Source organism: Rhynchophorus ferrugineus, unplaced genomic scaffold (assembly GCF_030347505.1).
Source record: "Rhynchophorus ferrugineus isolate W39M unplaced genomic scaffold, kcgeb_rfMv2 rfM8, whole genome shotgun sequence".
Taxonomy (NCBI): Eukaryota; Metazoa; Arthropoda; class Insecta; order Coleoptera; family Curculionidae; genus Rhynchophorus; species Rhynchophorus ferrugineus.
This window is the reverse complement of record NW_027472587.1, coordinates 25,597,749-25,610,060: the sequence shown is the minus strand read 5'-3', so window position 1 is coordinate 25,610,060 and position 12,312 is coordinate 25,597,749. Positions and strand designations below refer to the sequence as shown.

Genomic DNA, 12,312 nt, shown 5'->3' with positions numbered 1-12,312 from the left:
TATACTAAAAGCAGATTTTCAGTCTTTTAAAGATATTCGAAAATATATGTTTTTTTTTGACGTGATGTATTTTCGTGGCAATATTTCGGGAAAAATAAAAGATATAGCTCAAAGACCTACAGTGACATTAAAACAATTTTGTTGGAGTCTGGGGCATGAAATATTCCTTGCCTCTATAAAATCAGTTTCAACTTGCTTGGTACTATTGAGTTATTAGTGGCTACTAGATGAATTAATACAAATTTACTATTACCTTTTGGAGTACGTTCAAATGTCGACGGCGCTTGCTTCGAAAATTCTGGTTGTGGGACTGTAACGATGGAAATAGACACTACAAATATTTTTATATAAATTAGAAACTAGTAGTAGAATTACGAACAGCAATGTGAGTAACTCCTTCAATTTACCCTCTATGTAATTTTGGATTTAATCTATATTCATTTGTACATAGTCTGGGTTTTGAATCACGGAACTATTCTCACCATCACGTAACTGGTCATAACTATATCAAAGTTAGTATCACTTCAGTGTTTTTACCATTTAGTACACTTAACGGTTTAGTTCTCTTAATTCAGCGTCCTAGATCAGTGTTATACAAAAGTTGAAGTACTTCAGTATTAACATGAGAGCAAAATCTTTCCTCATATCTTGTTACTCTCTATCAGTGTAAGTAATTATTAGAATAATTTCTGGATGCATCCGCAATACTTTTTAGGGCTATTTACATGCTACTCGTTTATTTCAACACATTTCTTTATGCTCCTACTCCTAACTTTTCAAATGTAACTTATCTATGTCGAAACGTTACATCTTAAAAATTAATTATATTGAGGGCATCTGAAATTCACTGAACTCATAAAATAAAGAAATATTGCCCAATAACGTATAAAGCATAAATAACAGCGTCTTTAAATATAAAGACGCAACAATACTTTTCTGGACTGAATATGTGTGTTAATGTTACTTGTGGCAGAACATCCCCATAACTGAATTTCATAGAAATTACCGTATAGGTTTTAGTATTTTCTTGTACAGAAGCAACTTATTATATACGGAAAATTTAGATTTTATTCAAAATAACCAATATATATTTTAATTATTTTCTTTTCTTTTCTATGCTCCTTCCAACGTAGTTTTACATCATAATTCATCCGAAGATACTTACTGTTATTACCATATGAGGTAATAGTGTTATTCATTCATTCATATTCATTGGTATATGAACAGTTTGGTGGTAGGTAAATTATTGATACATTGATTTACTCCCATTAAATTTTATTATTTAAGTATGAGTCCTCTTATTTGTTATTACCCATATGTTGCAGTTATCTTCCAATCCTTTCCAATAGCAAGTATTGCAGTGTCATCAGCAAATATAGCCATAGTAACAGTTTCTATTTGTAGTAAGTATGTATAAAGTAGCTAAAGAAAAACACCCACGTTGCGGCACACCCGAAAAAAAATCTGTGTACCTATTTATCTTTAACTATATTTTAAAAACTGAAACAATGAAATGAAATGTTTCAACAAAATATAACTGCTACCCATGTAACTTTACTTGCGTATAAGAACATACCAACCAATGAATATTGATAATTGTCAACCTCCCAGGCAGAGGATGCTAAATATATCAGCAAGTATCTAGAGCGACGCATATCTGCAAGAAACACATAATAGCTAAACCAAAACAATACTATACTAACCCAACTATACTGTATGTATAAATACTTGACTAATGACTACTTAAATACTTGAATTCCATATGACTAATGACTACTTAAATACTTGAATTCCATATGACATATCTGGTCATATGGAATCGTAATATGAAGTACCACTAGCAAGTCTAATATAGTCATCAATCAACGGTTCCAAAATAAAGTTATCGCGCGTCATTGTTGATGATCCGTACTATGTCTCTAATAAAACGATACCCTGCTATATCCCTATATCCTACTTCAAAAGAGTGTTAGTACACTCCAAGATGCTTGCTCTTTGTGAAATGTGCGACATGAGAGTGAAATGCCTTTCTATCCGGCACATATGTAAATTAAATACAAACAAAAGGGTTCTAATGGCAGTTCCAGTTCTAAGGCAGTTGAAGAGCTGTCGAAGAGGTTTTACAATATAGGTGCAAGAACAGGCAAGTCATATTTTTAGTCCATTGAGCCGGATCAAGAATTATTATACAGTCTTTGCGGATACATTTGTGTAAAAGTTAAACAAATAAACAAAACAAAACATTTTCTGAACCAAAGATAATGAAATTTTAATTTAAACCTCTTAATATTTTGGTTATGTTCTTATGAAAGATGAAATTTTAAACTTATTGAACAGCCTAATATTTATTGAATTAGCTAATGTCAAATAATAAACGAGTTATTTATTTTTACAAGTATTTTATTAATCACAATAGATTTTCAACTTTCCGACATCATGAAAAACCATTAAACAAATTTCACGCGTCCGTAATCGACCGTCTCCTGTCCAGCTTCCCCTGCCTCAAAGACTCCTTAGATGTGTTCCTGTACAGCTCGCTGAGCGACGCGCTTGACCTAAGACTCAAGTTAGAGCCTCGTTTATTTTCCTTCACCTTCTTCAGTCTGTCGTCGATGTTACACTGGGAGAACGTCACGTTAGACGCGCGATAGATCGACGAGATTAAGTTCGGGGACAGCGAGTTCTTCAGGGCGTTCTTGGCGGTGGACCTGGCGATCAGACTCTGCAGACTGGCCGACGGAAATTCGTCGAGGTGGTAGTTGAGCTGACTCTCGACGTTTTCCCTCAGAGTGTTCAGACTCTGCCGTATTTGGTCCTTGGAGAAGTTCTGCACGTCGAGGGTTTCGTTATTGAGGGCCTTTTCGAGGAGTGAGGTCAGCGATTGAATACACGATCGTAATCCTTGTTCTCTGGTTTTTCTTTCTCGATCGCGACGAACGTATTCGCTTGGAGATATAGACAGCAGATGTTCTACCTAAAATAAAGAGGCATTTCAGACAATGAGAGAATAAGACCTTGAAAAATTAGAAAATAACGCAGTAAATTGTGAACCATTGCGAACCATTGCAATCATTTACAACGGTGACCATCTAACAAACATCCAAAGAGATTGAATTTGTTAAAACAATGAAGATAGAAGGCCTACAACATATCTATACAGGTGAACCAAAATATTGAACATCAAATAGAAGCCAAACACCAATAATAGTAATAGACAGTAATAACTACAATCCTCTCAAAAATTATCATCAAAGATAGGCCCATTTATATATTGAATAAAAGAACAAACTGGCCACTATTGTCTTTACCATTTAAAACTTGACATTGAAATGCGTTTAGCAAATGAGTAACACTAAAATATTTACTTACAATAAGATATTTTACACAAGAAATCACTTTATAAAGTGATACTCTACATATCTATACCGATACTCTACATAAGTTTTACAAATATATATGCAATTGATTTTCTTGTTTTCTCAAAATTAGTACGATTTGTCCGTTTCTTCAAAATAGGCCTCAGTTTCGGCGATCACCTATTCATTTGGCGAAAATCTCTTCCCAGCGAGCATTCTTTTGAGATCTGAGAACAGGAAATAGTCGTTTGGGGCCAGATTTCGAGAATACTATGGATGAGGAAGCAACTCGAAGTCAAATTCATGGATTTTTGCCTTCGTTTTCACTGACTTATGACACGGTGAATTGTCTTGGTGAAGCAGCACTTTCTTTTTTTTTTTTAATGCGGCCGTTTTTCGAGGATATCGTCCTTCAAACGGTCCAATAAGGCTATGTAATGGTCGCTGTTGATGGTCCTTCTTTTTTCAAGGTAGTCAAGAGAGCTTCCTCATACCCAAATATTCGTAAATGATATGATGTACATGTTCAGTCGATATCTTTAGAGCGTCTGCTATTTTATTCTATTTCAATTTACGATCATTTAAAAATTTTGTGGATTTTTTAAATGATTTCGTCGGTAACAACTTCTTTTGGGCGTCCACTGCGTTCACCGTCTTCAGTGCTCATATCACCATGTCTAAACTTAGCATACTAATCCTTGATGGTTGATTTTCCTGGGGCAGTGTCCGGTAAGTCGGCATCAAGCCAAATTTTTGCTTCAACTGTATTGTTTCCCTTCAAAAAGCAATATTTTATCAACACGCGAAATTCCTTTTTATATATAAATATATAATATATATAAATAACAATGCGTTTCCCCAGCCCATTATTTCTATATAAAAAATCTGATATTCACCCTATCGTTAAAGTTGTGCTTGAGAATGGAATCACCCTTAGACAACATCCACCCAAAAGCTGGCCGACTGAGCCGCTTTGGCAATCTGGTCGCCACCACTGGTTCGGAATAAAGTGGCATTCTTGTAATTGGTTCTGGCTTCTTTTGGAACACCTGGGTAGCTTGCAACGTCACGAGACTGTGAAACGACGTCGCGCTCTCTAGAAAAAAACAGATATCACTAATTACTTGTGTACAATACTTATACATTTGATTTACCTAGAATTTTGTAATTCTCAAATACAACAGATAGATTTAAGCATTAATTGAAAATTTTGACGTTAGTCAATAAAGTCATACAAAAATTATGGGACCAGGTGAATTAATATCAGTTTTCTCTTACGAACACCTGACGTATACACTACATCTATTTGTTCTAATAATAAGATGTTGAGCCACCATTAGTTTTTAGAACAGCGGAGGTTCTTCCATATCAATTTAATTATTCTGAGACCTATCAATTGTGCTGTCCAGAAAACTGAAACTTTTTCATGAGGGTGCAACATTTCCCAGCCCGAAGTCTTCAAAACACGCACATCTAGCGATTATTCCCAAGAAAGGAGCAAAATCATTTCAATCTGACTACAGGCCCATCTACGAACCCTTTCTTCTCAACGTTTTCAAAAAGGGAAACAACATCATTCCTGACGAACAATTCGGCTTTCGCGCTCACCAATCATTCGTCCATCAGGCTACCCGTCTGGCCGACACATCCATCACGCTCTTGACCAACGTAAAAAGCTTGAAGCAGTACTCCTGGACCTAGCCAAAGCTTTCGACAAGCCTTCTGGCACGACAATTTGATCGCAAAATGCATGCGGTTAGGCCGCCCAGAAGAACTAACCGATCTCATCAAGTCTCGGACAACTCTTTCTAAACCAAGATTACGAAAACACTTTCCAATCGAAAACAAATCGACGTTGGCGTACCTCGAGATTCCCCACTGGTCCCAGCCTTACTTAATCTTTTTATTTCAGATCTTGCAGAGAAAAGAGCACATTGACGTCGCGTTTTACGCCGACGGCACTGCTTTCTTCGCGGCCTCCAATCTCGAGGTTACCATTCAAGAACGTTTACAGAAGCAGCTCGATCATGCGGTCAAGTGGTTAAAATTCTGAAAGTGGCAAGTCAATCCCCTGAAAACCCAGGCTATCATTTTCTGAAGACTGAAGATCGACACCACATTATAAAAGGTTTAATGAACATTAACTTTGTGAAACTCCACAATATTGCTTTTGTCGATGTAGTATTACTCAAGTGAGTGTTAAGTGCTGCTGTCAGTTTTGTCTCCGTAACTTTATGTTCTCTGGCCACAAACCTTTCTAATGTTTGTCAGTCTTTGTCAGTTAACTTTGGGTTTCTCCCACTATTCCTCCTCATCGATTGATATTTGTTGGATGAATAAATGATATATTGTTGCAGTAATATCGCCCTTTATAGATACTGCCCATCAAAACTAATAACACTTCTATTAATCATTGTCATTTAACAGATTTAGTGAATACAAACTCATTTAATAATTCTTCTTTGCGATATGTACCGATTTGTAATTGAACTGTTTCCTTTGCACCTATTTCTCCTTATAGATTTTTTGATTTTCTTCTTCTGTAATATATAAGATATATTGTGTAAAAGAACTATTGTGGGCGCACCCAAATATTACAGGACTGACTACCTACATCGAGACCTCTATTCTCAACCATCTGATCTTGTGTAGTGTTGTGTATTGAGGTGCATATAATAAAAAATACAGCAGTGACGTGTATAAAACTTATTTCACCATACTCTAAGATAGGGCCGATGGGTCCTCCTAATTATATACCTAGATTTAAGTTATCATAAAGACAAATTGTAGGTTAGTCGGAAACGACTAGTAACAATATAATAATTAAATAATAATAAAACATCCGAAAAAATTGCCAATCTAAATTCAACTTGCCTTTTTTAACAATTAGTTATTCGGTTATTCCGAATAATTGAATTAATTCAAAAGAGAACAGCCTTGTGATCTTTCTGAAATCCTACCGACTATGCCAGTTATCAAATACAAAGGGTTAAAATAACACAAAAAATTAATTTACTTTAAAACTATTTTATTTTAAGATAAGAAGTGACAACTTGTTGAACCGCGATACAAAACAGTACTGACGGTTTGGATCTATACTAACATAAATCAAACCCCTACGCCTAGATGTCTCACTTTAACAATTTTGTTAATTTTATCAACAAATATCCAATTTTTAATAGAAAAAGTTCGAATCGAATAATATATACTAATATATATTTACAACACTAATTAACACTAATTCTATCAGTAACAAATAACATAAATGGTATTAATAAAACTGTAAGTATCAAGTAGTATTCTATCTTACCTTTGATTGCTTGACGAAGTCTTAGCCTCTGGGCTGCCTTGGCGTTCGTTCGTCTAACCAACGTGTTAATTTCGAATATCAGCAGGAAATGTGATACACACACTATCATTGCCAAAAATATTTCGATTGAAAACGAGGGGTAGGACGCGATACGAACAAGGACAGTACTGGACAGAAATTTAGCAATATATCCAATGAATTCGTCCATGGTTCTCCTTATTTTACAACAATTTTGACAAAGAAAAGCATGACTTTGCGACCGCTTAAACGGACAAAATTTGATAATTCGTTGCCATAACAATCGTTTTTAAATTTACAGCAACAATGCTTGTATTTCAGGCGTTCATCGAACGTCAAATATTTCCATAATTAGGAAAAAAAGAAACCAGAGGGAGCTTTGAACGGCTAGATTTATTTCTTCTCTCAAAGAAGAATCCGAAATGTTACAGTTACTCAATAATTTAGAAAAAAACAACAAAACGGTTAATCAGGCAGTTACCCAGACCTGGCTTAAACTACTTTTCGTAAAACTAGTTTTCGTTAAACTATTTTTTCATGTTTAAAATTATTCCAGAACACCAATTTGGATTTGTCAATAACCATGGAACAATAGAACCAGTGCATAGAATTGTAAATAAAATAAATATAGACTTGAACGCCAAAATATATTGTTCAGATGCATTTCTGAACATATCTCAGGCTCTTGATAAAGTATAGCATACGGGATTGTCGGTTAAATTAAAGAAACTTCTCCCTCATCTGGATTATAAGCTACTAAAAAAATCCTACCTCACAGATCGTCATTTTACTGTAAAATAATGCCATGAATATACCGAATTACATACAATATATTCAATAGTTCCGCAAGATAGTGTACTGGGTCCAGTACTACATTTTATGGACACAGCCTATATACCTACAACAAATATAACCACTTTGGAAGATAAGTATACATCAGGGTACTTTTAGCCTCTCATGAAGTTCCAGCCATAGCATCAATCAAAGCCTACAAACACACCTAAATCAAATACAAATATGGCTGAAAAGCTGGCATATTAAAGGCAATGAAACAAAATCCACTCATATAACTTTTACGCTTTGTTGAAGAACACGTCCACCAGTTTATATCAATAATTTCTAACTCCTCATTGGTATGCACCGAGATCGATATCTAACTTGGAAGAAGCATATACTCGCCAAACGGAATCAACTTGGACTTTTTTTTTATTACTCTTCGTGAGTCCACAATCTGCCCTATTGGCAATAAGTATTTCTTATGTCTATATTATATATACATGGTACGTAAAAAATCACTTCATTAAGCAATCTTCTGTATAAAATATTAACCTAATTAATTAGTCTTATTCTAAAGCTTATTCTAAAGTCTACATATGTCCAGTAATCAGATCAGGTGGTTTTAAACGTTTTAGTCTACGCACTTCAATATCACGTTCGCATATTTAGCTGATTACTGAGTACATTGGGATACACTGATACTCTTTCAAAGTACTTCACACAAACACGTTGAATTACACACGTTATAGGTTCTAGAGGAATATCGCGTTGTATCACTTTATTTGAAATATAGTACGGAGCATCAACAATGGCACGCAACACCTTATTTTGGAACCGTTGAATGATGGATATGTTAGATTTGCTAGCGGTACCCCATAGTTGGATTCCATATGCCCAAATGGGCTTGAGTATAGACTCATACAGCAATACCTTGTTATCTAAAGATAACTTGGATTTGTGCCCAATGAGCCAGTACATTTGATATAATTTTAGTCCCAGTTGTTTTCGTTTAAAGAGTACGTGCTTCTTCCAGGTTAGGCGTCGATCTAAGTGCATACCAAGATATTTAATATGCTCTGCTTGGGGGAGTTGACGATGATTGATATTCACTTGTGGACATGTTCTTCTACGCAGGGTAAACGTTATATGCGTGGATTTTGTTTCATTGGCTTTAATGCGCCATGTCTTCAACCATAATTGTATTTGCTCCAGGTGGGTTTGTAGTTTTATTGATGCTGTGACTGGATCTTCATGGGATGCTAAGATTGCTGTATCGTCTGCATATGTTGCCACAAAAGTTATTTTTGCGGTGGGCAGATCAGCCGTATACAGAAGATACAGTACTGGACCCAGTACCCTACCATGCGGAACTCCTGATTATTTGGGATATAATTCGGTATGTTCATCGCCTTGATTTACAATAAAATGTCTATCAGTGAGATCCGATTTTAGTAACTGATAGTCCGGATTAGGAAGAAGTTTCTTTAGTTTAACCTGCAAGCCCGTATGCCATACTTTGTCCAAAGCCTGAGATATGTCTAGAAAACCAGCCGAACAATATCTTTTGGCATTTAGGTCAGCGTTTATTTTCTTTACAAATCTATGCACTTGTTCTATCGTCCCTTGCTTATTGCGAAAGCTAAAATGTTCTGGAATAATTTTTCTTTTATCTATTATATAGTTTAGCTTTTTTATGTATAATTTCTCGAAAAATTTCGAGATTATCGGTAATAAACTTATAGGTCGGTAGGAGGTCACATCTTCTGGTATTTTTCCTGGTTTAAAAATCATTAACAGTTTAGCTACTTTCCAGATACTAGGAAAGTAATTAATTCGTAGCATAGCACTAAATATAAATGTTAATAGCTTTATACCATTTTCTGATAGTTCTTTTAAAATTTTGCCAGTAATTAAATCATAACCAGGAGCTTTTTTAATATTAATCTCTCTCATTATTGTTTGTTTAAGTTTTTTAACCGTTAATTGCTCGTGCGATAAATCCATTTGAAATGGCGAATCTAGAAAGCTAGTAATTTTATTTTCCTCATCTTTATGTGGCTGAGAGAGGAAAGGTTTAAAAACATTTTTTAAGTGTTTTGAGAAAATGTCGGCCTTCTCTTTATTGCTTCTCGCCCGATTATTTTCGTTTATTTTAATGGGTGGGTTATGCTGCTGGGATCTCCTAAGCTTTTATGTTACTTTCCACAACGGATAGTCTGTAGCCTCAGTTGATGTCAAGTTTTCTAGGTATTCTTGAATGCCTTGGTTTTGTTCAATTTGGATTAGTACTTTCAGGTCTTTTATCGCCCTATTAAATTTTCTTTTATTCTCTTCAGTCCTTTGCTGTTGCCAATTTCGTCGTAACTTTCTTTTTTCTGCTATCTTTTTCTGTATTGTATATGATATAAGTGTATTTTTTCTTGGAAATGTTTCACTGTTAGGAGTCGCAGAATATGCTGCCTGCTGTATATATTTTTGTAAAAAACTTGGACTTAAACTCTACCAAGTGTATTGGCTTTTAGGGCGAAAATCCAAGCTATCATTAGATAACAAGATATTATTTTATAAATCTATATTCAAAACCTATGTGGTCATATGGTATGCAACTATGGGGAATCGCTAGCAAGTCTAATATATCCATCATACAGCGGTTTAAATGAAGTGATGAAAGGCAATTCCTCTAAAACCCATAACGAGTTTAATTCAACGTGCTTATGGGAAGTACTTCGAAAAAGTGCCAGTTTATCCTAATGTACTCGCTAATCACCTAAATATGCGATATAACAGTGAAGTGCATAACAAATACTTATTGCAGATTATAGAACTAATAAGAGTAATAAAAAGTCACATTAAAGCAGGTTTGAAAGATAACAGTTCATCGAACATTTTAGGTATAAAAGTTCTTTTATTAATATGACTAGTCGTCAACTAACTTATAATTTGGGTCTAAAATAACTTAAAACTAAACACTTTCCTAGGAAGACCCCATTACTTTTACATTGGCTATTATTTTTAACTTTTAAGTGTTTTTCAATTTAGTACACTCCACTGCACAACTACGTGCGTCCTAGTTCAGTATTATCCAAAAGTTGCAGCACTTCGGTGTTAACATAGGAGTGGAGTCTTTTCTCATGTCTTATCACAATTTTCCATTTATTTCCATTTTCTGTGATACTATACCGTTACTTTTAAGTTTTCTTTTTTTTTTCGGTACTATATATTTATCTCCGTTTGTTTATTTCTTTTTTTCTCTATGCCTGACTCTGTTAATGATCACTTACAACTAATCTACAACTTCGCTTCAATTATTTGTTGTTTAAGATTTCTTTATTTCTCTAGTTTTTTATGTAGATATAGTTGAATTCTTATTTGGGTTTGCATTATTTTTTCTCTATTTTAGTTCCAGCTACAAATATCATCAATTGAAATATCAACTTGAAATAATACTGAGTTGTTTCTATATTTTTATTCTGAAGTTATAATATAAACGGAAAATTCTAACATAGCTAAGCTGCCATTATAACAAATTAACTTGAAATTAGAAGAGAACTGATGATGATTTGATAGTAATAATTAAATCATCAAACATAATTATTATTATTTATCCAGTTCTGTGCGTCAGAGTCGTTGAAAAAAGAATATCATCAATATCTCACACAGTTTGTGTTTTGTATACTTCAATTACTTTATTTCATTTTTACCATTATTTTAGAGCTTACCTATATTAATGGAACTTGGTTATTTTTAATTATTAAAAAATGGGCCGATCCCTGCGGTACTGCAGTGCTGGGCCAACCCGTGACGGAAGCGGAGCAAGCCCCTAACCTTCCATCAAATTCCAAAAATCAGTTTAATATACTGGCTCCGCATGCGGAGCGTATCAGATATTAAGCTGATAAGAACAGATACTACACTTTGATCTTAGCCAAAAGGCCGAGAAGCGATAACCTTCAGTCATATTCGAAGGATAATATGCGAAAGGGGGCAAACTCGCACGGTAAACTATATAAAAGGGAGCCCTCTCTGAGTAGCAACTGAAATAATTTTATAACACCTGGAAGTAGCTATTTTATTGATTAATTATAAAAAAGTAAAGATGAATTAATTTTATATAAATGTTGTACTTAATTGTTACTATCGATCGATAACTTTAAAGTCAATAAAACTTAGATATATCCATCATCATTCAGTTGAATCGATGTGTTAAAATCAATGCAAATTGGTGCCACTGTGAAAAGGTGCTATCAATAAAAAAAATGTTAATACCTCGCACTGAGCTTGTTTCAGTCTATTTTAACACGGATCCTCCCTTTTTAAAGAACCCTGTATTATTTTAAATTTTATCTATATATTTGTAGAAGTTAGCGATCTTTAATTGTTAAAAAATGGGCCGATCCCTGCGGTACTGCAATGCTGTGCCAACCCATGACGGAAACGGAGCAAGCCCCTAACCTTCCATCAGATTCCAAAAATCAGTTTAATATACTGGCTCCGCATGCGGAGCGTATCAGATATTAAGCTGAAAAGAACAGATACTACACTTTGATCTTAGCCAAAAGGCCGAGAAGCGATAACCTTCCATCATATTCGAAGGATAATATGCGAAATGGGGCAAACTCGCACGGTAAACTATATAAAAGGGAGCCCTCTCTGAGTAGCAACTGAAATAATTTTATAACACCTGGAAGTAGCTATTTTATTGATTAATTATAAAAAAGTAAAGATGAATTAATTTTATATAAATGTTGTACTTAATTGTTACTATCGATCGATAACTTTAAAGTCAATAAAACTTAGATATATCCATCATCATTCAGTTGAATCGATGTGTCAAAGTCAATGCAAATTGGT

General features: G+C 34.5%; 1 protein-coding gene and 2 non-coding genes across 3 annotated transcripts; all 3 read right to left on the bottom strand.

Moving 5' to 3' along the window:
* Window positions 1–2,398: 2,398 nt before the first annotated feature.
* On the bottom strand, window positions 2,399–6,940 carry LOC143200615 (uncharacterized). The gene is made up of 3 exons (XM_076411120.1): window positions 6,667–6,940; window positions 4,253–4,452; window positions 2,399–2,974 (listed from the first exon to the last, which is right to left on the bottom strand). The coding sequence occupies exons 1-3, from the start codon at window positions 6,872–6,874 to the stop codon at window positions 2,459–2,461; spliced, it is 924 nt and encodes a 307-aa protein (XP_076267235.1). The 5' UTR covers window positions 6,875–6,940; the 3' UTR covers window positions 2,399–2,458.
* Window positions 6,941–11,214: 4,274 nt separating this feature from the next.
* Window positions 11,215–11,406, bottom strand: LOC143201799 (U2 spliceosomal RNA). Its single transcript, XR_013007007.1, has one exon. It is a non-coding gene; the product is annotated as a U2 spliceosomal RNA (small nuclear RNA).
* A 435-nt stretch (window positions 11,407–11,841) lies between these two features.
* Window positions 11,842–12,033, bottom strand: LOC143201811 (U2 spliceosomal RNA). Its single transcript, XR_013007019.1, has one exon. It is a non-coding gene; the product is annotated as a U2 spliceosomal RNA (small nuclear RNA).
* Between the last annotated feature and the right edge of the window lie 279 nt (window positions 12,034–12,312).